At 36.0% G+C, this 27,117-nt stretch overlaps 2 protein-coding genes across 7 annotated transcripts in view; one reads left to right on the plus strand and one right to left on the minus strand.

Moving 5' to 3' along the window:
• Positions 1-1,366, plus strand: part of NEB (nebulin) — a 221,979-nt gene extending 220,613 nt beyond the window's left edge. Inside the window, 1 exon segment of the mRNA XM_074399695.1 lies at positions 781-1,366. Within this exon segment, the coding sequence (XP_074255796.1) occupies positions 781-954 (174 nt within the window). The 3' untranslated portion in view covers positions 955-1,366.
• Positions 1-27,117, minus strand: part of RIF1 (replication timing regulatory factor 1) — an 88,330-nt gene that overhangs the window by 12,953 nt on the left and 48,260 nt on the right. For 4 of the 6 annotated variants that reach the window (XM_074399701.1, XM_074399698.1, XM_074399699.1 and 1 more), the window contains exons 24-37: positions 26,294-26,496; positions 25,335-25,437; positions 24,113-24,232; positions 22,963-23,114; positions 22,212-22,292; positions 22,067-22,121; positions 18,466-21,681; positions 17,064-17,210; positions 16,670-16,747; positions 16,465-16,580; positions 14,543-14,696; positions 12,095-12,203; positions 10,928-11,301; positions 3,330-3,466 (exon numbers count right to left, since the gene is read on the minus strand). In XM_074399701.1, coding sequence (XP_074255802.1) covers positions 11,087-11,301; positions 12,095-12,203; positions 14,543-14,696; positions 16,465-16,580; positions 16,670-16,747; positions 17,064-17,210; positions 18,466-21,681; positions 22,067-22,121; positions 22,212-22,292; positions 22,963-23,114; positions 24,113-24,232; positions 25,335-25,437; positions 26,294-26,496 — 4,749 coding nt within the window. In that variant the 3' untranslated portion in view covers positions 3,330-3,466; positions 10,928-11,086. Of the gene's footprint in view, positions 1-3,329; positions 3,467-4,484; positions 11,302-12,094; positions 12,204-14,542; positions 14,697-16,464; positions 16,581-16,669; positions 16,748-17,063; positions 17,211-18,465; positions 21,682-22,066; positions 22,122-22,211; positions 22,293-22,962; positions 23,115-24,112; positions 24,233-25,334; positions 25,438-26,293; positions 26,497-27,117 lie in introns of those variants that run through there. The other 2 variants (XM_074399702.1, XM_074399700.1) reach the window with 2 other exon arrangements.

Consider the following 27,117-nt stretch of genomic DNA (forward strand, 5'->3'; position numbering starts at 1 on the left):
GGTTCATGCAATTCTCCTGCCTCAGCCTCCTGAGTAGCTGGGATTACAGGCACGCGCCACCATGCCCAGCTATATTGTCTCTTTTTTATTATCACAGTACTGGCACGTGTGAAGCGGTATCTCATTGTGGTTTTAACAATTTAAATTTTCTGGCTGGGCTCAGTGGCTCACGCCCGTAATCCCAGAACTTTGGGAGGCCGAGGCAGGCGGATTACAGGGTCAAGAGATTGAGAACATCCTAGCCAACATAGTGAAACTCGCTCTCTACTAAAAATACAAAAATTAGCTGGGTGTGGTGGCAGGTGCCTGTAGTCCCAGCTACTTAGGAGGCTGAGGCAGGAAAATTGCTTGAACCGGGGAGGCAGAGGTTGCACTGAGCCAAGATCGCACCACCGCACTTCAGCCTGGCAACGGAGCGAGACTCTGTCTCAAAAAAAAAGAAAGAAAAAAAGAATCTACATTTTCCAGATGACTAAGAATTTTGAGCATCCTTTTGTGTGCTTTTTGGCTATTTGTCTATCTTCTTTGGACAAATGTCTATTCATATCCTTTGCCTCTTTTGGTGGGGGGGGCACTGAGTTTTATTTCTTTATATATTCTGGATATTAATCACCAATCAGATATATGATTTGCAAGTATTTCCTATTTTGTGGGTTCCTTTTACTTTTGCTCAACTTAAGTTTGTGGAGTAAGTCATGAAGAGATCTTACAAATAGATGTATGTGTTAATTGTTGCAAATCCAACATATCATATTTCCCCTTTTTTCATTCCATGAACAGAAAATCTTTCGTGCCATGTATGACTACATGGCTGCGGATGCAGATGAAGTGTCCTTCAAAGATGGAGATGCTATCATAAATGTTCAAGCTATTGATGAAGGTTGGATGTATGGCACTGTGCAGAGGACTGGCAGGACCGGAATGCTCCCAGCCAACTACGTTGAAGCTATTTAGACATTTCAAAGCATCACACTTGCCTGCAGGACCTATGCAGTGAAGGTTTCAGTGTAGACTCTCCACTGTTACCTAAGTTTTCAAGCTGCCTATGGTTTTTCTGTGTCAACGTAATTTATGGTAGTACCATCCTTTTTCCTTTGGTTTTGAAAATAAGTTGCAGAATAGACATTTTAAGTTTCTGCAATATTATTTCTGTGCCTAGAGTCTTTCTCCATTATAAACATGTTTTAACATTATTTCTTTTCTAAACCAGATTTTTGAATATGCCAAACACATTAAAGGAAGAATAGCAGAGATAGTCACTTCTTCCTTGCCTACTGATTGCTAATGCTTATTCTAATTCAGTTCTGAAATTATAAAACTTAGTCAATACAAACCAGCAACTAATAAAACCTCTAAATATGCAACACTCTGTGGATGGAATGAGCATTATTTTTAATGGTTTTATTATCTACCTATAAAAATTCAATGGAGCAAATTCCACATAAAATTACCTAAATCTAAAAAATGTGTTAGCACAAGAGTAAACGGTCTCAAAACTCTATCTATACTTGCATTCAGCAAGCTTCTCCTACGGTTTTAAGAAAACCTGTGGACTCCCATCCTAACTTCAGGGGAGCTTTCCCATCTGTATCCAGTAGGATGGCAGCATATGGCAAGGGCAAAGGGAGGAGAGACAACCATATGGCTTAATGCTTAAGCTTACAGACTGTTCTTCCTAGAATGCAGCTAAGTCCCTGTAACTTTACAGCTATAGTAAAGCGGTCTACAAGCTTCTTGTGTGTCTCATGAGACTCACAGGAAGAAAATGATCTTGTGAAGAATGCACTTACTTGCGAATGACCAAAATACACCTGTACACCAAGCACTGGGTTAGACGCTGAAGCTCAACTGAAGAACAAGAGATAGCTGGTGCCCTTAGGGAATTTACAGACCCAAGAGAAGGCAGATTATGCCTAACCATCATAACAGTGTGAGAGATTGCTACTCTCCTGCTCCCAAGTCTTCCATCTTACCTTAAACTGGATAAAAATGCAAGTTAGGCAATAATCCCAGTGTGATTTCCAACTCCCAGATCTTTTGCAACACTACAGTTTTTGCTATCTCCATTACAACGAGCTGGTTTTTTCTTTGTTTTGAGATAGAGTCTCGCTCTGCCGCCCAGGCTGGAGTGTAGTTGCCCAATCTCAGTTCACTGCAACCTCTACCTCATGGGTTCAAGAGATTCTCCTGTCTCAGCCTCCTAAGTAGCTGACTACAGGTGTGCACCACCACTCCCAGCGAATGTTTGTATTTTTAGTAGAGACAGGGTTTCATCATGTTGGCCAGACTAGTCTCAAACTCCTGACTTCAGGTGATCCACCCACTTCAGCCTCCCAAAGTACTGGGATTACAGGCCTGAGCCATGGGACCTGGCCTGGCTGGTTTAGTTTTAAATTTCCTATTTACTTTATCAGTTTGCCAAGGTACACTTTGCAGTTGCTATTGCAAAGAAAAACAGAACTTTTGTCTCACAGATTTTTCCTTAAAGCTTGGAAAACGTTCAGTGTGCAGTTCTGGCTTTCCAATATCCTTGGGTTCCACATCTACAGATTCAACCAATCATGAATCCAAAATATACAGGAAAAAAAAGGTCACATTTGTACAGAACAGCTACAGACTTTGTCATTAGTCCCTAAACAATATAGTATATTTATATAACATTTATATTATATTAGGTATTATATAGAGATGATTTAAAGCACAGGTCCCCAGCCTTTTTAGCAGCAGGGACAGGTTTCATGAAGACAACTTTTCCATAGAACGAGGACAGGGTTGGAGAATGAAACCGTTCTACCACAGATCAGGCATTAGATTCTCATGAGGAGCACACAACCTAGATCCCTCACATATGCAGTTCATGAAGAATTTAATGCAGCCACTGAGCTGACAGGAGGCAGAGCTCAGGTGGTAATGCTTGGTCACCAGCCACTCAACCTCCTGCTGTACAGTCTTTCCTAACAGGCCAAGAACTGGTACCACTCAGCAGCCAGTGGGTTGGAGAACCCTGATTTGAAGTATGTGAGAGGATATGCATAGGTTATATGCAAATATCACATCATTTTACATTAGAAATTTGAACATTCACATGGTGGGGATGGTCCCGAAACCAATACCCCATGGATACTGGGAGATGACTGTATATATAAAAGTAGAGAATCCTCCTGCATGCACCAACTAGCCTCAAAAATGATCAACTCAGTTAATCTTGTTTCCTCTTCACCCCACCAATGCCCTCCTCTCAGTACCTTATAGTGAATCCTACTAATCACCTTTCAGTGTGTATCTTACAAAGGACTCTTAAAACATTAATCACAACAAAATTAACACACCTTAAAAACTGGCAATCAATATCCAATGTTCTAATCTTCCTGCCATCTGCTTGTGCTTGTTGGTCCAACGATAGCAGGGAAGTCCTTTGTATGTATCTCCACTACCACGTAGGCTGCAAAGAGCCATCTTCAAGAAACTACAAAAGGGAGAAATTACGTCTATGGGTTACATCTCAACCAAATCTTACTCAAATGTATGAGCTGTATGGTGTCCCACCCTCCCACCCCCAAATTCATGTTAAGCCCTAACCTCCAAGGCCTCAGAATGCAAGCTTGGAAATAGGATCCTTGCAGAGCTGTTAATTAAGATGAGGCCCTAATCCAACAGCTTTGGTGTTTGTTGGATTTGGGAAATTTGGACAAATAAACAGGCACACAGGGAAAAAGTCGTATGAAGATGAGAGATTGGGGAAATACCTCTATGTGCCAAAAATGGCCAGCAAATCACCCCAGAAAGCTAGCTGGGGAGAGGTATGGGACAGATGCTTCCTCACCGTGCTTAGAAGGAACAAACCCCGCTGATACTGTATCTCAGACCTCTACCATTCAAAACTGAGACAATACATTTCTGCAGTTTAGTTATTAGGTTTGTGGTACTATTACAGCAACACCAGAAAACTAATACAGTTTTTCAACATCATTATTAGTACCTCATTGTTGTGATTTTTTTTTCTTCTTACAACTATGGAGCTTTTCTTCAGCTGCCACCAAGGTGCTTAGTCCTGCAGAGGAAGCTACGGTGATGGTGGGATGAGGTATTTACTTCATCTGGTGGCTAGCCTGGCAGTGCCAGCTCTGCCCTTGCCCACACCATGTGAACTCTCTCTCCAAGCTCTCCTGCATCTACCCAGGCTTCATTTGACTAAACCTCTTGTAACATGTTCAATAAAAAACTGAACTCATAAAAAAATAAAAATCACCACTTCTGGATTTAGATGCCAGTGGAACCCATAAAACTATGAATAAAACAGAAAATCTGTGTGATTAAAAAGCAGACCATAAAAGGGGAAAAAGAAAATAAATGGTTTATGTGTGTAGAGGAATACAATGTACACTCTGTGGTATCTGAATTACGCTATTCACACTCATTTCAGATCTCACTAAAACAACAAAACAAAAAATCAAAGTGTAGACAACAAAAAACAAATACCAGGGTTTAGTTTATATAATTTTATTTCAGGTAAAAGTGCATTTCTTTAAAAATGTTTCAACATCCAGTTTCCATTGCCAAGTGGTAACAGTCAACTCTTGATGCATGAAAAGTTTCACTGTGACTCAAACAAAGATTCTGCCCCCCTCAACAGTCATAAAGAACCAGAAACAGTAACTTTAAGTGTGCCTGCTTCAAACATCGTATAAAGCAGTGGTCCCCTAACCTTTTTGGCACCAGGGAACAGTTTCGTGGAAGACAATTTCCACAGATGGAGGTGTTGGGGGAGATGGTTTCAGGGTTAAACTGTTCCACCTCAGATCACCAGGTATTAGATTCTCATAAGGTGCACACAACCTAGATCTCTTGGCATGTGCAGTTCTCAACTGGGTTCATGCTCCTGTGAGAATCTAATGCCACCTAGGGGTTTGGGACCCCTAGCATAAGCATTACAAAATTGAAAAAAAAAAAAAACCTGCACCATTATTTCCATTATTTGCAGGTAAGTGAGGAATGAACAAGTACTTCTGTTAAGTCTCAACTTAAATCATTTTTAAGACTTATCAAATATAAATATTTTGTGAATGTAAAACTAAGCTCTCTTAGAGTTTACCAATTGATGGGGACAACAATATAAAGCTAATGATTGATTTGGCTTCTATCAGTCTTTTTCTAAGTGCTATCAGGCAGATCTATCCACAGGGGGTAGTGCTGAAACAACTGACAATTCACAGACCATCAGGGTCCCTTAACTTCATGGCAAATACGTAACTATAGTTTGAGAGTTTAAGTAGAAAAAGAAGTGTATTTATAAAGTACTAGTGTTTCCTAGTATCTGTGTAATTTAAGCAATAGTAAAACACGTAAGTAAAATCAAGAGAAGCCATTTTGGAAAATACAAGGGTAATAGAAATTAAGTAATCAAGACCTCACTCTGCCAGCTAGAAGCAAGTAATTAAATGGACTAACATGCCATATCTGAACAAACCTATCAACCATAAAAGGGATCGACAAATTCTGCAAAAGGTCAGATGGTATTTTACCTGTTGCAAGCCATACAGACTCTGTTATACTATTGAACTCAGCCACTGGAGCAGGAAAGCAGCTAAAGACAATATGTAAATGAGCATAGCTGTCCCAATAAAACTTCATTTCTGGTGACTGAAATTTCAATTTGTTTTCATGTGTCACAATATATCCTCCCTCTCTTGACTTTCTTGACCCTTAAAAAAGTGTAAAAACCAGTCTCAGCTCACAGGCAGCACAAAAAACAGGTGGCAAGCTACAGTTTGCCAACCTGTGCTCTGTAAAAAACTTAGGAGTTAAGACTGCGATTTTTCAGTTTCTATACTCAAAACCAATTTTGCTCAATTATTTTCTTTTGGAAAATTCCTAACCTATAAAAATAAAAAACTCTTTAGACACTTGTTAGCTATTCAATTATGTACCAAAATATTACACTATACTCTAGTTCCAGTTCCATGACACTTTACTTTGAAGGTGATCTTCCTAGTTACATGTTGTCTATCCATTTAAGAAACAGCTTGCCTCTATACTAAAATGGACTATGCATTAAAATTCCAGCTTAATCTGCGTTTTCCATTCTTCTCAGTGCCTCAATTTCCATCAGCATATAAGCTTGCTGTCTAGTAAATTTAGCTTTATCTATAATTATAAATTGGCATAGTGTGGCCAAAATATCCCCTCTGCTATAAGTAGAGTACAAAAGTTAGACTTTTTTTTCCTCACTTGATATATCAACAAAGGAAAATACTGCCTTCAATTTTTTAGATAAGATGAGGGGGTTATCTTTTATTCCAATGGTATTTACAGCTTACCATGTCATATTTGGTTTTAATTGCTCTTTGGAGAAAGAAAGGCTTAGTATGTAAAGAAAAAAAATGATTAGGACCACATAAGAAAATTTAACATTCTATTTCAGAACTGAGTAAATTCTCACAACTCTATTTAGACTACTATATTAAATATTTATAGATATTCAAACTTCAATTACTCAGATTTTAATGGCTACTTGCAAAGAGCAATATATAAAGCCTGACACATAATAGACTTATTAACTAAACATCAGAAACCACGAAACCCGATGTTTTACAGAGCTGTTGATAAATTTTGATAAATTTTTAAAACCTATGACTTAACTTTCAGCTACATTTTCCTTAGTGCCTTCAGTGTAGTTCTTACAGACCATTTAAATATGTGAGGAAAATCTAACACCTTAACCGAATTCCAAGAAAAACTTGCTTTTTGAGAATCAAATTATTCAACTCTTTCAAATTCCACTTTATAATGAAACAGGAATTTTCAACCATGTAATGTAACAGAAAATTAAGTCACCAGAGGTCTACATCCAAATGACAGGGTGTATCTGCACTAGACTGACTTCTTCATTATAGCACTACCAAATTTAATTGCCAGATTTATATTAGGGGTAGTGTTGATTTTCCACATTAATAAAATAATGATAATCCATATAGAAGGCAAGATTTAGAGACTAAATGTATTTCTAACACTTAGAAATTGACTTTTATATTAATAAACCATAACGCACAAATATTCATAAAATACTGTCTAATTTGCCTTATCAATAATTCTTTATAACATGAAATTCTTAGTCTATTTAAAAAATAAGTCTTCCATATTTCAAAAATGCCCTTAAAGAAGCAAAAATCTACCCTTAACTTTCTTAAAATTTTTGAACTTTAGCTGTAAACTTCAAAACCAGTCTGCATCCCCAATTCATAAACTTGACAGTTATCAAGGACTTGAATCTGCTCGAGCTACCAAAACCTAATATACAGCCTGAAGCCTCTTAGGCCCATCTACCAGGACAGTCCACAGGCATCTGTATGAATCACTTGGAACTGTGTCTAACGCTGAAGACTCTTGGGGCTCATTGCAGACCTAGTGAATCAGAATCTTCTTGTTCATATGCACATCCAAGTTTCAGAAGCACTATGTTAAAAATCAAAACTTCACTCTAATGTTTGTATACAAAGTACAAACATTTCTGATGGCTTAGGAACAAGATGGACATGGCTTGCAGCAGTGAAGAAACAGTCTCCGCCCCCCACCTTTTAGTCTAATGTCAACAATTGCTATTTTATAGCCTCCTAGGCTGAATTGACAAATTACTTTCTTGAAAATCAATTATGAAGAATATGAGATGAAACCTAGGCCTTTCTTACTGAATTAAAGTCAAAGTTGGAAGAAAAAATATTGATTCATTTATACTTTCTCCTTAAAAAGCACTTATTCTATTCTCATTCCTTTACCTTGAAAAATAAAACTTCACTTAAATATTCACAATTCCCACCATTTCCCTCCAATTTTGTTTCTTGCCTCATGACTTACTCTTCACATATTTATGTTTAAATATGAAACAGAGTCCTTGACTATCTTACCTTCAAGCTGTACAGCCAAAAAATAAATAAATAAATAATAAATCCATGGGCTATGTTATCTCCCCCCTCCTTTTTTTTTTTTTTTTTTTTTTTGAGAGTCTCGTTCTGTCACCCACGCTGGAGTGCAATGGCATGATCTCAGCTCACTGCAACCTCCATGTACCAGATTCAACCAGTTCTCGTCTCAGCCTCCCAAGCAGCTGAGAGTACAAGTGTGTACCAATGTGCTGGGCTAATTTTTGTATTTTCAGTACAGACAAGGTTTTGCCATATTGGCCAGGTTGGTTTTGAACTCCTGGTCTCAAGTGATATACCCTCCTGGCCTTCAATCATGCTTTTAATGTTCGGGTTTAAATCCTGTTTTTGACTGTATTATCCAATAGCATTATTTAACCTGACTCATCCTTTAAGTATTTGGAATTGGAGCAAACTTTCTTATGATTCAACAATGGTTTTCAAACCTGTTCAAGTGGCAGAGCAGCCTTGACAATGAGGTCACTGAATGCCGAAAATTTAAATCCACTATAGAATCCAAAATAGATTTCATAGATATGAAAATTATGGGCTGGGTGCGGTGGCTCATGCCTATAATCCCAGCACTTTGGGAGGCCGAGGCGGGCAGATCACCTGAGGTCAGGAGATCGAGACCAGCCTGGCCAAGATGGTGAAACCCCCTCTCTACTAAAAATACAAAAAAGTTAGCCAGGCCTGGTGGTGTGCACCTGTAATCCTAGCTACTCAGGAGGCTGAGGCAGGAGAAACACTTGAACCCAAGAGGCAGAGGTTGCAGTGAGCTGAGATCACACCACTGCACTCCAGCCTGGGCAACAAGGGTGAAACTCTGTCTGAAAAAAAGAAAAGATACTACACTCCTGTATGCCACCAGTTTCTTCTTAGACATGCGTAAGATAATTAAGACACCACATTTGAGTGTTCTTGTTATTATCTGACATTTGTTTTATTAACCATTAGAAAAGATCTGAAAAAACAGATTCCATTTTAATAGTGAGACAACAACACAGTGGAGCTGATCATGGAATATTAATGTTTTGCTATTTAGGAATTACTAACAGGGAATTTGCAGGAAACTTTAAGGGAAGAATATTGCAAATAAGGTGCCAAAAATAATTACAGCCACAGCAAAAGGAAGACTGTCTGCTCCCAAATATTTTTAAATGTAAACTTACTAAACTACAATGTTTTTTAAATTAGTATCTGTGTTTATATAAAATCCAGTGATTTAAGTATATGTTACTCATTTTGGGCACATTTTCTGCTATTACTATTTGGCTTCCCAAGAACTTAATTCAATCAAGTTGAGTTCACACAAACGTTAAGGCACATAATCACGAAATGAGCTAATTTTAATTCTCAAGTGTGTTAAAGAAACCTGCTCCCCTCTGCCCCAAACACATATACATACCTGCTTATTCATATCTGTTACTAAAAATTCATGTGTACCTCCTCCTTAGTAATTTGAGAAATAAATGATGTACAATGTAAACCATAATTATATTCTTTTTAAAGAAATTAGTCTTTTTCATTAGTTACTTCAATCCGTAATCCTTAGTTCAATGATCCCAGAATATCTTTATAAAATCATCATTGGTATATAAATATATTATTTAGACCCAAAAATATCTGTGATTATGATGAATTTATGATGATGAAAGACACCAACTTTTATAGGGGCTGATGATGAAAAAAGGTAACTACTTTTATAGAGATCCCTGAATATGGGAGAGCTAACTAGGCACAAGGATTAAACTTTCTATGACTTGCTGTAGATTATGTGCCTTGCTAAGTAGGGATTAGCTTCGGAATAAAATGTGAAAACTGAGATCACTCACTCGTTCTATTCAGAGAACAAATAGAGATAATCTCAGTTAAAAAAGATGAAACAAATATGGGAGTCAGGCACTAATATTAGTTGGTAACATTTATAAAGGTTTTAATTACATTCCCTATTAAAAAAAAAAAACCTAGGCAAAACATACACATATTAAAAACAATAGTTTCAAATTTCTTCAAAGTTTGCTTTTAGTTGAAGGTGAAAAAATCAGATCAACTTTAGATTTCGTACAGTCCAACTTGCAGTGAAATACTGAAACTAACTTTAAGAAACATAATGAGGCACACTTTCTAGTGGCTGATACCCTCTTCCAAACCAAAAATAATGAGGAGGTAAGGGTATTAACAGCAAAGTTGTGTAACATTTTCTTAGTTCTATAATTTTACTTATTCTGGATACTTTTAGAAAATAAACATGTTTTAACTAAGACTGTTAACTAAGTACAAAACTATTTGTTGTACTTGCAGATACAGACTCCTATAAATATGTGCAGCAAGCCCATGAAGCACTTCTACTGTCCATACTGATAGTTCAGTATTTAATATATACAAAATGTTTCTATTGAACAGAACCAAGGTATTCACAATAAGCTGCAGAAAAACCCATGCAATTAACAAAGAATGATTTATAAATTAAAAACATTGTCGTCTATACATAATGTACAATCATGCATTTAAAAGTGAACAGTCAACTGCTGCTGCACGAATATTTGCTAATGCAAATGAATAAAATCTTAGTAAATTCTCCATTAATGTTTTTACCCCCAGAAGTTGAAACTTTTCGCATTTTTCTTGAAAGCTGTCCAAAGTAGACATCTGCAGGAAAAGTTCCAATTCTTTTGCATTGCGTTTGAGGTTTTTAATCAACAATAAATTTCCTAAACCTCAGGCCCAACAAACATGAATTAAACAAACAAACAAACAAACAAAAAGTATAAACACCTTTATCAGTTCAGCAAAAATTCAAAGAAAAATGTTCAATTTTACTTATTTTACATGTTTCACTAGAATATGCATGGGTTTAAGAAAGTGTGAAATAAAATGTATAGTTCTGTTTCTAGTTTTTGCTTTCACGTCTCAGAAAGATAAATTTCCTGAAAAACCACACATAGCAGCCAAGAAAATATATATTAAAAAAAAGATCTTATATAATGAACTTACAAAATTGAACTTACATAATAACTCACTGTCCTTCAAGGTTTCAAATGTTATCAACTTTGCAAACAGTCTCTTCTTTGAAATTGTGCTATTATTTCAGAACTTGTTTCCTCCATCAAGAAATCCAGTGATGTTTAAGAAAAAAAAATTTTTTTTTTCAATTTTTTCTTAAAATACTAAACAGAATTTTCACGGGGTGGTGATTTCCAACGTGACTGTAGATTTTTCATTATAGAGTTTGCCATAGTACCTAGTTTCTCGTGCATTTCAAATAGTTGGCTTCCTGAATAATTATGAAGATCTTCTGAATCCAGTTGAAGCGCAAGAGCACTAATCTGTGCCACAAGATTTTTGGATAACGGAGTTTCTAAAGCAACAGTATCAACTGTATCTAAAAGAGAAGAAAAGCACAATTAAACCTATACCAGACAAAAGCTAAATTATTTAGACCATCTTTTGAGTTAGGCAAAGTGCCTAGATTTCAAATGGAGACAGCAGGCTAAGGTATCTCACTCTTCAAGGAGACAAGCTGACAGAAAAATCTACCATAGCTTATTTATTATTTTGAGATGGAGCCTCATTCTGTCACCCAAGCTGGAGTGCAGTGGTGCAATATGGGCTCACTGCAAACTTCGCCTCTCATGTTCAAGTGGTTCTGCCTCAGCCTCCCAAGTAGCTGGAATTACAGGTGTGCACCATCATGCCCAGTTAATTTTTGTATTTTTAAGTAGAGACAGATTTCATCATGTTGCCCAGGCTGGTCTGGAATTCCCGACCTCAAGAGATCTACCCACCTTAGCCTCCTGAAGTGCTGATTATAGGTGTGAGCCACCATGCCCAACCTATCATAGCTTATTATTCTGTGCTATTCCCATAAAGATTACTATGTGCTATTGAAGAAATTTTAAAATGCGTAACTACTTAACACAATTAGAACATAAAGTATATAGTTTATATCCTTGAGCCCTTGATGGAGTAGAAGTTGACAAGAAAAACAAGCAGACACACACATTTGATGTCCATTCGGTTAGTTTTTCATATGCTTCACAGTAAACACAAAATAATTGTTAAAAAAAAAATAAGGCATGGTCAAACTAGACTAAAACTGAAAACATAACAACAAAATACTTCAAGAAAGTCAGCTGATTTTCTAAGTAAAATTATCCCACTTTGCTAAAATATACCTGAGGCAAGTCTTTCTTCATCAGGTGACAAAGATTTATTTTCCATTCCATTTACTGTTTTTTCAGAAATATCAAAAACTGGAATCTCTTCTAGTCCACGAGACTTCACCTTGATTACACAGTTGGAGCAGAAAAAAAGCAAAAAATGAACACTATGAAATTTACTTTTAATAGGAGGAACAGTACAAACACTAGAAAACATATTGTATAGAACCTATATTCTACCACCCATCACAATTAAGACCTAATACTGCCAAGAAAGTATGTTCTAATTACACAAAATTTAGCATTACAAAGTATTTCCTCAGAGAGAGGGTTAGGATTTAACAATATTTCATAATGGTTTCTCAAGAAATATAGCCATAGCAGCTGAGAAAATTACATTCTACTTCCCAAGTTCAAGAATGTAGTGTAAAAAAGTCTATAGCAGAGATTTCCAAGGTTAAAAACGTGAAATTTTTTTAAAAGAATACAATTTTTTGGTTGGGCACAGTGGCTCATGCCTGTAATCCCAGCACTTTGGGAGGCCAAGACGGGCAGATCATTTGAGGTCAGGAGTTCAAGACCAGCCTGACCAACATAGTGAAACCCCGTCTCTACTAAAAATACAAAAATTAAAGTGCCTGTAATCTCAGCTACTCAGGAGGCTGACGGAGGAGAATCACTTGAGTCTGGGAGGTGGAGGTTACAGCAAGCCGAGATCATGCCACTCTAATGTAGGCCTGGGCGACAAGTAAAACAAAACAAAACAAAACAAAAAACCCCGAATACAATTGTCCTAAGTGTTCCTAGGACCTATGGACCACTGATTGAGAAAATACTTCAAAAAGTTAACTTTCTGAAAATAAGTTCAGTAAGCATATGACTCAGCAATTCCACCTCTGGTTATATATATCCAAGGGAAATGAAATCATCTATCCATATAAAGACTTGTAGACATAGTAGTGTTATTCATAACAGCAAAATGGTGGAAACAATCCAAATGTCTGTCAATTGGATAAACAAAACGTGGTGTGTGTGTGTGTATATATATATATATATATATATATATATATATATATATATATATATGTGTATATATATATAATGAGATATTATTCTACCTCAAAAAGGAAATTTTACAACATGGATAAACCTTGAAAACATTATGCTAAGTCAAAGAAGCTAGTTAAAAAAGATCACAGGTTGTATGACCCCACTTTTATGAAATGTCCAGAATAGACAAATTCATAGAGGAAAAGTAGACATGGCTGGGCAGTGGAAATGAGGAGTGACAGTTAATGGGTGAGAGTTTCTTCTTTGCGTGATAAAAAAAGATTCATGTGGAATGTTATTTAACACTGTGAATATACTCAAAACTAACTGCACACTAAGGGAAGGTGAATTTTATACGATGTAACTCTTATCTCTTAATAAAGCTGTTAAAAAAACGTAATCCTCACAGACTTTCCCAAGACTCACAGAAACTGAATAAAATACTTTAGAAACTAAACTTAATCTGGGACAGAAAATTACTATTTTTTGGTTTTCTCTCATGAGTAACGGGTTAACAAATGTTTAGAAAATCACAAATAAATTAATACAAAATCAAGGACCTTCAGGAATGCAGCAGAAGTCTTCAGTAGCTGGCAAACCTCAGGTCTGAGAAATTCTGATTCAGAACACTGCTTACTCTGTTTTTTCATTTATTCACAACTTCTGATACAGGTTGAGTGTGCGTAATCCCAAAATGCAAAATCTGAAGCTTTTTGAGCACTGCCATGATGCCCAAATCCTCTAACGAGCATTTTGGATTTCCAGAATCGGGGATGTTCAACTGCCAAGTAGCTGTATAATGCAAATATCCCCCCACCCAAAAAAAAAAAAAAAAATCTGAAGTCCAAAATATTTCTGGTCCTAAGCAATTCACCTAAGGAATACTCAACCTGTAGTGTCAATGAATAGAGGGTCTCTGAATGGGTTTCAGCAGAGTCTGTGAATCCTTCTGAAATTATATGCAAAATTTTCTGTATACAGTTTTCTAGTGGGGAAGAATCTTAGTTTTCATCAGTATGTTAAAAAATGCTTATGACCCAAAATATTCATGTGCACAACACTGACAGGAAGGACAAGAAAAATAAGTCACAAATGTGCTAGACATCAAAATCAAAGTATGGTGACCTACAAATCTGTATGGTTTTGGTAGATGCTTGGATTTGAACATCCAGATTTTACCAGTAGCAGACATGGAATCAAATACTGACTGGTGGAAATCAAAGAGAGAAGAGGTTGAAGAAAACTCAAAGAGAAAACAATTAAAAATATATCTGAGGTGTATTACATAAAGATAGTACAAAATAAATGAACCAGTTTCCCTCTGCCATTATAAAGTGATGCTTCAACAAACTTCTGTAACTATATTGCTAAATCATATTAATACACACATTGCACTAACATCTAAGTTTTTACCTGCTGCTCATGATATATTCTGAGAGCCTTTTTTACATTGGACACTTTTGGAGAACGGATAGGAAGAGTTTTTATTTCAGATGCTGTAAGAGTACTCAAATCACCAATAGTTTTTATATTCTTAGCTCTAATGAGTTGGCCCAGGCCTCTTGCCCTGAACAAAACAGAAACAGGAAATTACAATTATACCATTTTATTTATTAAGTTGAATTTCCCCATGTAAGCTCGATCACTGATGTTAGCGCACAATGAAGACAGGCATATGTATGTGTAATTTAAAATAAAATTGAATCTGATCTGTATGTCTCACATAATGAATAGTACTGGAAACTGAATGAGCCTACTACTACTTTTATGCTTTCCATACATCTTGAATGGTTTACATACATCTTTAAAGCACAAAATCGTATTTTGTGCTTTACATACATCTCTTTAATAGATGATTCTTAAGTACACATAATTGCTTTTTAATTGTTATAAACCTAAGTAGGGTAAGAAGACAAAACTTGTTAGTTATAACGTGTAGCTTTCAGTGTTTTATTTTATCTAACCTACAACCCTTGCAATGTTCCCCCTCCCCAACAACTTTTTCTTTTGAGACAGGGTCTCACTCTGTCGCCCAGGCTGGAGTGCAGTGGCGCAATCTCAGCTCACTGCATCCTCTGCTTCTAGGGGTCAAGCAATCCTCCCACCTCAGCCTCCCAAGTAGCTGGGACTAAAGGCATGCACCACCATGCCCAGATAATATATTTATTTTTTAAAGACAGTTTCGCCATGTTGCTCATGCTGGTCTTCAAGTCCTGGGCTCAAGCTATCTGCCCATCTCAGCTTCCCAAAGTGCTAGGATTACAAAGCATGAGCTACTGTGTCTAGCCTCCCCAACTTTAATCAGAAATGGACTTGGTATGTCTGACACATATTATTCAATCATTAAATTCCTCAGAGAAGTTTTGCAATGGCATACGTGTTGGGGGGAAGGGGAAGGGGAAGGGGAAGGGGAAGGGGAAGGGGAAGGGGAAGGGGAAGGGGAGGGAAGGAAAGAGAAGTTTAAGAACACTTCATTTCCTATTGGGGATTATGCCACGAAAGGATAGCCTGATAATTCCGTTAAAGAGAAACAATCTCAAGGCATCACAAACTACCTGAATTATTTTAATCAAGATATAGTGAATGATTGGCTGGGCACAGTGGCTCACATCTGTAATCCCAGCACTCTGGGAGGCCAAGGTGGAAGAATAACCTGAGGTCAAGAGTTTAAGACCAGCCTGGCCAACATGGTGAAACCCTGTCTCTACTAAAATTACAAAACTTAGCCAGGTATGGTGGTGGGCCCAGCTACTTGGGAGGCTGAGGCAGGAGAATTCTTGAACCCAGGAGGCAGAGGTTGCAGTGAGCCAAGATTGTGCCACTGCACTCCAGTCTGGGCAGCAAGAGCAAAACTCCCTCTTAAAAAAAAAAAAAAAAAAAAAAATTAAGATACAGTGAATGATCTACATGCATGCATTTAAGTTTCCAAGACTCAGAACACCAAGGAAACAAATTTTTAATTAGAAACAAAACACCTGATGAACAAGTTTTATGTATGTGAGCCTCATGTTTCTTACATATGACTAAATAGCTGTACGGTTTTGGTGGTAGTAGAAATGGCATTCATATTCCTTATAAGGTTTTTATTAGGATTAAACAAGATGATGGATTTAAGGGTTCAACGCAGCACCTAAAATATGCATACATCTTATTGTATTAAGTATTTCTCATATTGCCTTATCTGGCTTACCGTCTCAGTTGCATTTTTATTTCAAAAATAAAACGTCTGTGTACATGCCAATCAGTTCTAAACATCAGAACCCTGAGAATTCAAATAGTCCTCTTAAATAAGTGGCATCTTGCGATATAAGCAAGAAGCCTAAATAACCACTTACCACATGTTTGATGTAATCTGAGGTAAAATGATGTCAACCGGTGCCACACAGTTCACTAAAGCTGGGTAAACACTTTCTGTTGGGCATGGTATTGATTCTTTCGCCATTTCTGAAATCTTAGAATAAATTTCAGAAACTGTTAAACAGAGGTCAACTGACTGAACATGAAAATATAAAGTGACATGAAAACTAAAGCACTTCTTACTAAACACTTCTTTGAGCTCTTAAATTTAGGGCTACGTGATCCTGGGGACAGAAATCCTTTGGCTGAAGTGGTATTATGCTAGATAGAAGAAAGGAGACAGAAAAAAAAACACTCAGAACCCTAGATGACTATAATTTTACAATTTTTACAACTTAGATTATAATCATTTCTTCAAAATTTCAATAAACATAAAAAGAGTAATCTACTACCTAATCAATTACTTGCTGGATCATTACTGCCTCTTACCATCTCTTCCTTTCTCCTTATTGTGTAGCAGATGAAAAGAATGTTTCAACACAAAGATGTTTTTCAAATAGTTCATTTTATGACACATCATGCACATGTAACTCTGTGTCTGTACACATATATGTATATTTTAAAGCCTGCAGCTTACCTTAGACTGTGCAGTAGGGGATGTTTTAACACTTTTTCCTATGGGAGAACTATTTGAAGAATGGGACCTAACAATAGAGCATCGTCTATCAATGTCATCTGCCAATCCTGCTTGGTATATTGGATCTGCAAAGGAGACACGGCGAACCTGAAAACACAGATCAGAATTTTACTTAACAAAATTAAAGTTTAAAAAAAAATTGCACCGTTATGTTTTCACTATGAGGTTACCCAAAAATAGAATGAGGATTTAGAAACCTTATTTCACTAGACGTCAGCTGCACAGTTCTTCCTAGTAACTGTCTTCACAGATCATATTAACACCACAATTCATTCTAATTTTCTGTATTTTAAACTGTCTCTGAATAACTAAAAATTGTGAAAAAGGCATAGTGGCAAAAACTTAATAAAACTGCATGTGGCAAGTTAAAAGTGTATGATCCGATTCTAATAACTTTATGGGATTACTGGACTAAAAAGACGACTGATGTAAAAACAAATAATTTAATCTCTAGAGTCTCAGAAGAATTTTCAGTCTATCCTGCAAGTTGAGACACCATATGAATAACAGGAACAGGAATTTTGAAGGAACATTTTCAATGTGCTTCTTATAGGCAAAAAGCAAGGTGTCACATCTATACATGCATGCTTGTATAAATAAAATGTATTCTACAGTAAATACCAAGTTCAAGTAATTAAGGAATTTCAACATCTTTTCAGGACAGCTATTTTATTAAGTAAAAGACATATTATGCTATGTAAATACACCTAACTTTTCCTATTTTTTTATTCATTCAACAAACTATGTGCAAGGCACAGGGCCTGACACTAAAGCAGATATACAGATAATCCATCTTTCTAAAGTAAAAAATCTGTAATTCAGCTGAGGAAATGGGGATATAAATAACTATAAATAACATCACATTTACAAATTAGTAAGGAACAAGATTTTTAAATTAGATATGGTCTGGAAATAAGAGTTTATATAAACATGTATCTAAAATATAAAACAGAATAATGTCCCAGCACATGACAACTACTAAATCTGCTTTATCAGTGGCAATGTTGCCTGCGTTCCTAAATGTATCCTCAAATGATATTATGGTACGAGGAGAATAAAAGATGGTAGGAGCCTTATCAATTTTGCCAAAGGTGAAAAATGTGCATGGCTGCATGAAGATCTTTAGTATTATAAAATGGAAGATGTTTTATATAAAGGGCTTCAGTCTCCTTTTTTCAAAACCTTTTCTTCTACCTACCCTTTTCTTCGCAACCATTATGGCAAATAATCAGATGACTGGTGATACAACTGAAATATTTTGTCATTCACCAGAAGTCACTGTATGACCAAAATGTTCCAACCACATACTGGGTTTTTAAATTTTCAGCCTCATTCCCCTTACCTTGTTAACCGGTGATGAAATTTCATCTTCTTGGGATCTTTTTAGTCCTCTCTTTAAAATGCTCGTAGATGGAGAAGCCAAAGGAGACCAGACACAGCGTGTCTGCATGCCGCTAGGACTATCATTTGCTGACACAAGTGAAGGATCAAGTTCCCTTAGTTTTTGAGGAGATGCATTATTGTCTTCTATTATTAGTTCAGAGATGGCTGTTCCGGATGTCAGAGACTGGGATGGTTCCTCCACTTTCTCTGAAGCATGATCTTCCTGTAAAATATCACTTTCCCTTATCATTTGATTGTTATCTAATTTTTCTTCAGATTTACTACATTCGGTATTTATTTCAGTTTTATTAGAGTCAATGATTCCTTCTTCAGCGCTCATTTCAACTGTGTCACGAACAAAGTTGTCCATTTCCACATTCAACATTTTTGTTTCAGCTTCATCGAACTGTGAGGTTTTGGTAGTTATGTCCTCATTCTCCGTTTCATCATGGCCAGTTTCAGATTTTGCCTCGCCAATCATAGTTTCTTCATAATTTTCTATTTCAGTATTCATTTTTTCAGATGAGTATGGATCATATACATCACTTCCTCCACCTAGTTCCCCAACTGCTGTTTGTTCAGAAATCTCAGTCCGAGCATTCAATTTTATAGGTGTAGTATTATCAGAAAGACTAACACCTGAATTTAATTCATCAGATGCTGCTTCTTTGGCATTCAGTTTAGCTGTGTCTGCTTCAGACTCATCAATTGTATTATTTTCTTCTATGGCGGCTTCTTCAGTTTTGGTATTCTCCTGTTCAGGGAAGCTAGCTTCATTTCCTACATCCAATTCCATAGTTTCTACTTGCTCTAGGTTGGATTCTGTTACTTTACATATACTTCCTTCAACAGTAACATTGTCTAGACTCAGCTCCTTTTGGGGGGTTTCTTCTAGTTTTTCTTTTGTCTCCAAAGATTCCTGTGAGGCATTTTTCGAGTCACCTAAACACGAGCCAATAGTTTCAAAATTTTCATTAGATGACTCTTGGCTTTCCATAGACATTGCTTCACTAGAATCCTTATCACAAGTTTCCTCTCTAAAGTTTATATCAGAAAGAGGAGATTCTTGCATAGTATTTTCTTTTAATTTGGTTTCAGAAACAATTAATGAATCATTAACAGTATCATTATCCTCTTTGAGACCCAAATGAAAATATACACTATGATGTTCACCTAAAAATTGTCCTTCCGAATCTGGAATAGCTTGAGAAGTTTCTGATGTGACTACAGGTGTCTGTACATCTGCTTTTTTGGTTTCATTAATCTCTACATCGTTATTTTCTGTATTCTTTAACCCAATGAGTGATACTTCCTGAGGTTGTGATTTTTCCCCACAGCAATCACAACTTTTAGATCTCCTCACCCTCCTACTTCTCTTGTGTTGGCATTCAAGTGTTTGAAAAGCTTTTTCTGAAAGTAAAGAAAGATCTGATGTCCCCATTTTTGAGGATTCTCCCACACTACAATTATCAGAAGAGTCTCGTTTATGTAATCTCTTAATGGCATTTCTAGTCCTTAGATTTGATTCTGGCACAGTTAGACTTGCAAAGGAATATTCTACACATTTGCTAGTTTTATTTTTTTCCTCACACACATTTGGTAAATCATCAGGAACTTGCAACAAATCTGAAGTTACTGTAGAATCCTGATACATTGTAGTACTACCTTCATCTTGTTTTTCACAAATCTGAGGTTTTACATTTATGTTTTCTTCAGAACTTGCTTTATAATCATGTGACTGATTTTCAGCTTTTATACATTCCTGTTTCACTACTTTCTCTTCTTGATCTTGAAAGTGCTCAACACTTTCATTGTTTTTGTTTTTCCATTTTCCGGATCTCTTCTTCCTAGAACCTTCTTCTTTTGCCTCCGAACTATCAGATTCTGAGTTTTCAATGCTAGAAAGCAAACCCTGAGATGCTCTTCTTGTTTGATACCGTGTTCGGCCTCTGACTAGTTTCTCAGAGGACTTGTCTACAATGTCCTGGGTACTATCTCCCTCGGACTTAATGTTCTCAGGGTCTGGCTTTTTTTTATTTTGCTCAATTTCTGCATTAGCACTGGTTTCCTCGGGAGTCTTCTCATGTAAATTATTTCCTTTTTCAATTAAATTCTCCTGTATAGTTTGTTCAGAAATCAGTTTTTGTTTAGGTAACACATCATCTTTTATATGCAATGGACTCTTCTGAAGAGGTTTTTCTTCTTCCTTACGTCGTTCCTTTTTTTGATGACTATTTTCTTTATCTTGGCTATCAGTGGTAGACTCTACTACTTCTGAACGTCGCCTTGAAGACCGCCTGAGGGTTTTCTGATTTGCAGTCATCTGAACCTGACTATCCTCATTTACCATTTGATCTGCTGGTATTACTACTGGAGGTGTATTTTCTTTGGATTCCAAATTAATTTCTACATTTTTCTCCTCTACAGTATTAGTTTCCAATAATATAACACTTTCCATTGTTGCTTTAAGCTTTGTATTGTCATGTTCCATTGTAGATTCAGAAAGATGAACCTGATTATCTGACACACATTCTGTTTGACTAAGCAAACCAGGTGAGTTATTTTCTAAGACTACCATGCCTTCAACAGATTCCTCAGTATTTTTCTCCTGTTCAGATCTTATTATGGGCTTAGACCTTTTATTCGCTGTTTGTTCAGTTTTACCAGCCCTCCGGCTTGATCTCTTAGTTCCAGTCACTATTTTTTCAGAATCAGATTTTGAAAAAGTCCCTTCTCTTTGCTTTGCTTTTGGTGGACAATCTGTTTTAATCATGGTTTCCTGGTTATTTTTTACTATAACAGTTGATAACATATTATTCAAGGGAGATGGGCTAAAAGGTCTATTTTCTGAACCATCAAACTTCTCCAAAGTAATAAAAGTTTGCCTCCGACTTGTAGGATGTGGGGGAGTCCCAGAAACAGCAGCATTAGGAACCAAACTACTGCTGATAATAGAAGAATTTTCTGTACTGGATGCACATTCAACTGATGTTTTCTTTAATGAAATTAAAGCTTTTTTTCTGGCATCATTATTACTGTTCAACATTTCTGGACTCGTTTTGTCAAGAGAGCCACACTCATTATTTGAAAGGGAGGCCTTTTCAAGATGTTCATCCGTACCACGGTCTTCTGTGACATCTTGAGGAATGACAATGTCACTGTCCATTTGCTCCTCCTGCACAGAAATATATACATACACACAGATTAATAACTGTCAAACAAGTTTGACTTTCTGGGAAAACTTTAGTATAAAACTTCAGTGATCCAAAGATAACCACTGACATTCAACATATGGCAGCTATTCCAAGTTGTAGATGCCTAATAATTTGTGTTCCTAATATTCAATATTCAAGAAATGCCAAGTACATTTATTTTACACACACACACACACGAAAGTATCTGCTGATATTGTGCTAGTATCTCAATGGGAGTTAACAGGAAATCATATAGTAAATCTTAAAATTAATAAAGGGAAGACCTACAGACCTTTCAGCAGTTTAACAGACTGTATAATGGAAGGATGATTCTAAAAAGCCCAAAATATGAAATGCCAAACATACCGTAATCGTCATCTTAGAATCTTCCTTTGGTTTTCTGGTTGAAGTAGGAATTTCCCTGAAATAAGTTATTGTAAGAAATATTGCTTTTATAATTATTTTAAAATGAATAAAACAGATAAAAAAGTTTGATGGCTTCTATACTTACATAGACTCTTCCTGACTGTACTGAGTAAGTAAGGTATCTTGAGAAACATCTAGATTATTATACATGGCAGGAATATCACACCTGAAAAAAAAAAAAACTGTATATAAGTAACTTCAAAAATCAGACATTCTTACAATTAGAAATTAAACTTATGGCCAGGCTCATGCTTGTAATCCCAGCACTTTGCGAGGTTGATGTGGGTAGGCCACTTCAGCTCAGAAGTTCGAGACCAGCACGAGCAACATGGCGAAACCCCATCTCTACAAAAAAAATAAAAAATTAGCTAGGCTTGGTGATGTCCATCTGTAGTCCCAGCTACTTGGGAGGCTGATGTGGGAGGATCTAACTTTAGCCCAGGAGGCAGAGATTGCAGTCAGCACAGATCATGCCACTGCACTCCAGCATGGGCAACAGAGTGAGACTCTGTCTCAAAAATATAAAATGTAAAAAGAAATTTAACTTGCAATCCTAGTTGTTATAAAATCATGACCTAAAATGCTTATTTCCCAAATATTCCATGAAACTGTCTTCCCCTCCCAACCTACCTCAAAGAAGGAATTCAGTTTATAAATATTTGGCACATTACTAAGTAGCTTTATACATTATGAAATGCATTTATGTACAGTATAACCTTTGGCACTAAAATTCAGTACACATAGTATTTTAGTTCTAAACACAAAGTTAATAGTTTTCTGCATGAAATCTAAGCCTGAATACCAAATACCTAACTCAAGATAAAAGGCCTACAAACCGCTTTGTTTTGAGAACTTCTTTTTGATGCTCAGTTAGTATTCTTTCCTTTGCATCTTTTTCTTCTGGAGGTATAAACACAAAGTCAGCAGATTTTTCTTCTTCCAAAAGAATTTCACTCTTTACTTTTAAAGATGAAGATTCAAGTTTCAGCTGCAGATTTGAAAAAATAAACAAATACACATTTTAGTTTCCAAATTATTTTCCAATATTTCTATTACTCTCTTCTAATAGTGACACCATTTTTAATAGTGATTATGAAGTTCATAATACACATGATCAGTAACAAGTTAGTATAATGTTCCCCACTTTCTTTTTGCCTCTAAAAAATGCTGAGAAAATAGAAAGTATTAAACCGCTCTGCAAAGTAGCCAAGTCTGTGCTTAACTACAAAACATGGGCAAAAATGTTCGTCAGGCCAACACATGGAAATGAACTGATACGGCAGAAGGTGAATACATTTGCAGCTCTCAAGTTGAAACATGACTTAGTCAAGTGAAAGTCACAATTTTGGTACTACAATGTTAATGTTCATTGGAACCATTGCTTTAATTTTATTTATTGTAGCTTCAAAAATACGGCAGAGTTACTCTTAAAAAAAAAAAATAACACTTTTCATTTCACCAGGGCTATAATCTCAAGATTCTAGAATAACCTTTACTGGAGGTCATGGAAAAGAGAATTTTTGTCTCACAGTCAGTTAACTGGCAACTAGCATGATACTTAGGTCCAAATTTGAGCTTAACACAGGTGTCTTATCTAGGCATTATTTATTTCTATTCAAAATGTTAAGTTCTAAAACAATGCTAAACACAAGTTCTAAAATATTTTCCTCTTGTGCTACCTATGTTAGTCATTCATAACTAGTCTCATTCCATCTCAAGGGGGCTGCTGCCTGGAATAACTAAATGTGACAGTTGCTAAGCATTACACAGAAACTTACCTTTCCTAACAAGAAATCATCACCCAAGGCAGATTCTAGGTTACCATGCTATCCCAGCAGTCTTTCTAGGCCAAATGCACTCAATTCCCCTGCAATCCCAATGTTTATTTAGTCTTTTACAGCTTTTCCATCCCATTTTTAAAATTGTATGAAAGTTACCATATACTTTCTTAAAATTTTGATTTTGAGTGTACTTTTAAAAACATACTTTGGCTGCTGGTTTCATACTTTCTTTTTTCTTCTTAGTTTGTGCCAAAAATGAATCTCTTCTTCCATTTGATTTTCTCTCCATGCCACTTATCTTCACATTTAATTGCGAATTTTCTGTCTGTTTTATTAAAAATGAAACAATTTCATTAAGTACAAAGGTAGTACTTTGCTTTTCCTTTTCACATTTTGAAAATTCCAGTCTGACAGTAATTGCAAACACTGTTTTTCTAATTATTCAAGCCTATAAAAATCAAAGAAAGAAAAGCCACTGTCTAATTCAACAGCAAATGGGTTTGGTATCTCTTTTATAGTAGCTGTTTAATATTTATAATTTTATGAATTCTGAAAATAAGACATGTCACATAAATACACGAAGTGAATTAAATTACCAGATTCAAACACCCTACCTGTAACTGAAAATATTCCTGAGAGAAAATTCAAAGCCATAGAACTTTAAACACTAAACAACAGAGGGTTAATAAAGCATGTATGATAGAGCATATCTGCCCTCAACAGAATATACACCTTTTACAGACCAAATTCCAGTGAACAACTCTTTAACAATCCTAATTGTTAGTTATCTGGCGAAAAATTTTTACTTCAGTCAAAACCAAATGCAGTACTTAGCTGGCTCTAACATTCTTTTTTCCTCTTACAGATTCTAAACAAAAAATAGCTATACCCTATCTGCTCTGAATAGAAAAAATTTTCTAAAAACACTCCACCTCACAGGTATATAGTACCCGTGCCTTTAACTTGTAGATCTTCAGGCAGTAATCAAATATTATTAGCGAAAGAAACTTTGCTCCTAATGTGACGTGACAGCAAAGATGTGTTTTTCTGGTATAAGAAATGAGAAAATCAATTTTTTTTAAAATGAGAAAATGAACAGCTTTTGCTTAGACATAAATTGGTAACAATTATTTCCAGTTTTTCCAGAGCAACAATTAACTATGTATTTTATTCTTTGTGAAGAGCACAGATGAGGTATCTGAGTTCAAAAAGGGTGATTCATGACAAGAATTAGAGTTTATTTACATGAGACTCTCTAGTGAAAATTTTATGCCTTAATTCACAAAAGTAATTTTAGGCCAGGCAACTGACAACATGGAAAAAGTTTGTGTTACAAAATCCTTTTCTGTTCAGTTCTATAACATATGACAACAAATAAACAATTTAAACATCCAAAAACAAATGAACAATAAAATCCCCCAACTTACTCCATCAGAATATGATACACTGGATTCCTCCTCCATCATTTCAACAGTTTCCAAACCAGGTAATAGGAGTAGAAATTTTTGTTTGGCTTGTCTTAATACTGGCCTTTTAAAAAGTACATAAAATACACACTTTAAGTCAAGTAGTACTGGTGAACTGATGATCCATTAACAACAGCACTTTTAAACTTTTAGAAGAGCAAAATAGATTTTTATTTTTAAATAAGGACTGTTCCTTACTATGCATATATAAAACCAGGAAGACATAGGCCGGGTGCGGTGGCACATGCCTGTAATCCCAGCACTTTGGAAGGCCTAGGTGAGGGTATCATGAGGTCAGGAGTTCGAGACCAGCCTGGCCAAGATAGTGAAACCTGTCTCTACATACAGAAAATTATTTTGGTGTAATGGTGGGCACCTGTAATCCCAGCTACTCAGGAGGCTGAGGCAGGAGAATCACTTGAACCTGAGAGGCAGAGGCTGCAGTGAGCAGAGATCACGCCACTGCACTCCAGCCCTGGCAACAGAGTAAGACTCCATCTCAAAAAAATAAAATAAAATAGTAACTGGAATAACTTACACAATTTTTCTATTATTCCCTACTTTTCTGAATTTCCAAATTTGTTATCATGGAAAATTCCAAAGAGAAGTAGATTATATAAAGCATTCATGTCTACCTTTAATAATCATGAATTTCCTATCCTCCTTGTCTCCTCTGTTAAGGATAATTTTTTTTTTAAGGATAATTTAAACTACTTTTGTTCGTTCCTGAAATCAAGGTTATTCTAAGGACGAATGAAATGGTATAATGTTTAATAATTACCATGTATCCCAAATGGTAATATTTCAACTAAGGAATCCTTTGTAACGATTCCTCGTAAGAAAAGATTTTACACCAAAATATTAATTTACATGATCACAACAGTATAATTAGTTGTATAGAAGTTTTGTTGTTAACATACTTCAACTCTTCAGGATAAATCAACATTGTCACTTTAGCAAATGTAGCATTCCAGAACTGAGCACTCTGTTTTCGAATCTGTTTATTCTTGTGCAGAAATATTATGCGTAATAGTGGGGAGAGATGTTCAAGAAGTTCACTGTCATAAGTTCCAGTGTAGCTGAATTGTAGACAAGCAATAATTTCTCCCAGTAGCTTTTCTAACTAGGAAAAAGGAAGAAATAAAAGCAAAAAATATACTAAACATTAACTCACACATTATGTTGCTAATATAATTTTTAAGCTTAAGACAAATTTTAAACTAACCCCCACTGTTGTCTTAAATATATATCCCTTTTTACAACTTGACAAGTCATCAGTTGAATTTGCTTTGGTTGTTAATGTATTACAGTTCAATTTTGAACTTTTTTTAATAATAAATTATGTTTTTATAATAACGAGATAAATAATTACCTACATAAGTTCACCTAAAAAACTGTGGGTCTAATTGCCATCATATATAAAGAAAGGGATGAAATAAGAGTTGATTAACTAGGCTGGGCTTGGTGGTTTATGCCCGTAATCCCAGCACTTTGGGAGGCCAAAGCGGGAAAATTGCTTGAGCTCATGAGTTAGAGAGCAACATGGTAAAACCCCGCCTCTATAAAAAATACAAAAATGAACCAGGCATGGTGGCGAGTGCCTGTAGTCCTAGCTACTTGGGAGGCTGAGAGAATCACCTGAGCCCAGGAGGACAAGGGTATGGCGAGCCACAATGACATCACTGCACTCCCACTTGGGTAAGACTTTGTCTCCAAAAAAAAAAAAGTTCATTACTTAACATGA

This window comes from Saimiri boliviensis, chromosome 5 (genome assembly GCF_048565385.1).
Source record: "Saimiri boliviensis isolate mSaiBol1 chromosome 5, mSaiBol1.pri, whole genome shotgun sequence".
NCBI classification, from domain to species: domain Eukaryota; kingdom Metazoa; phylum Chordata; class Mammalia; order Primates; family Cebidae; genus Saimiri; species Saimiri boliviensis.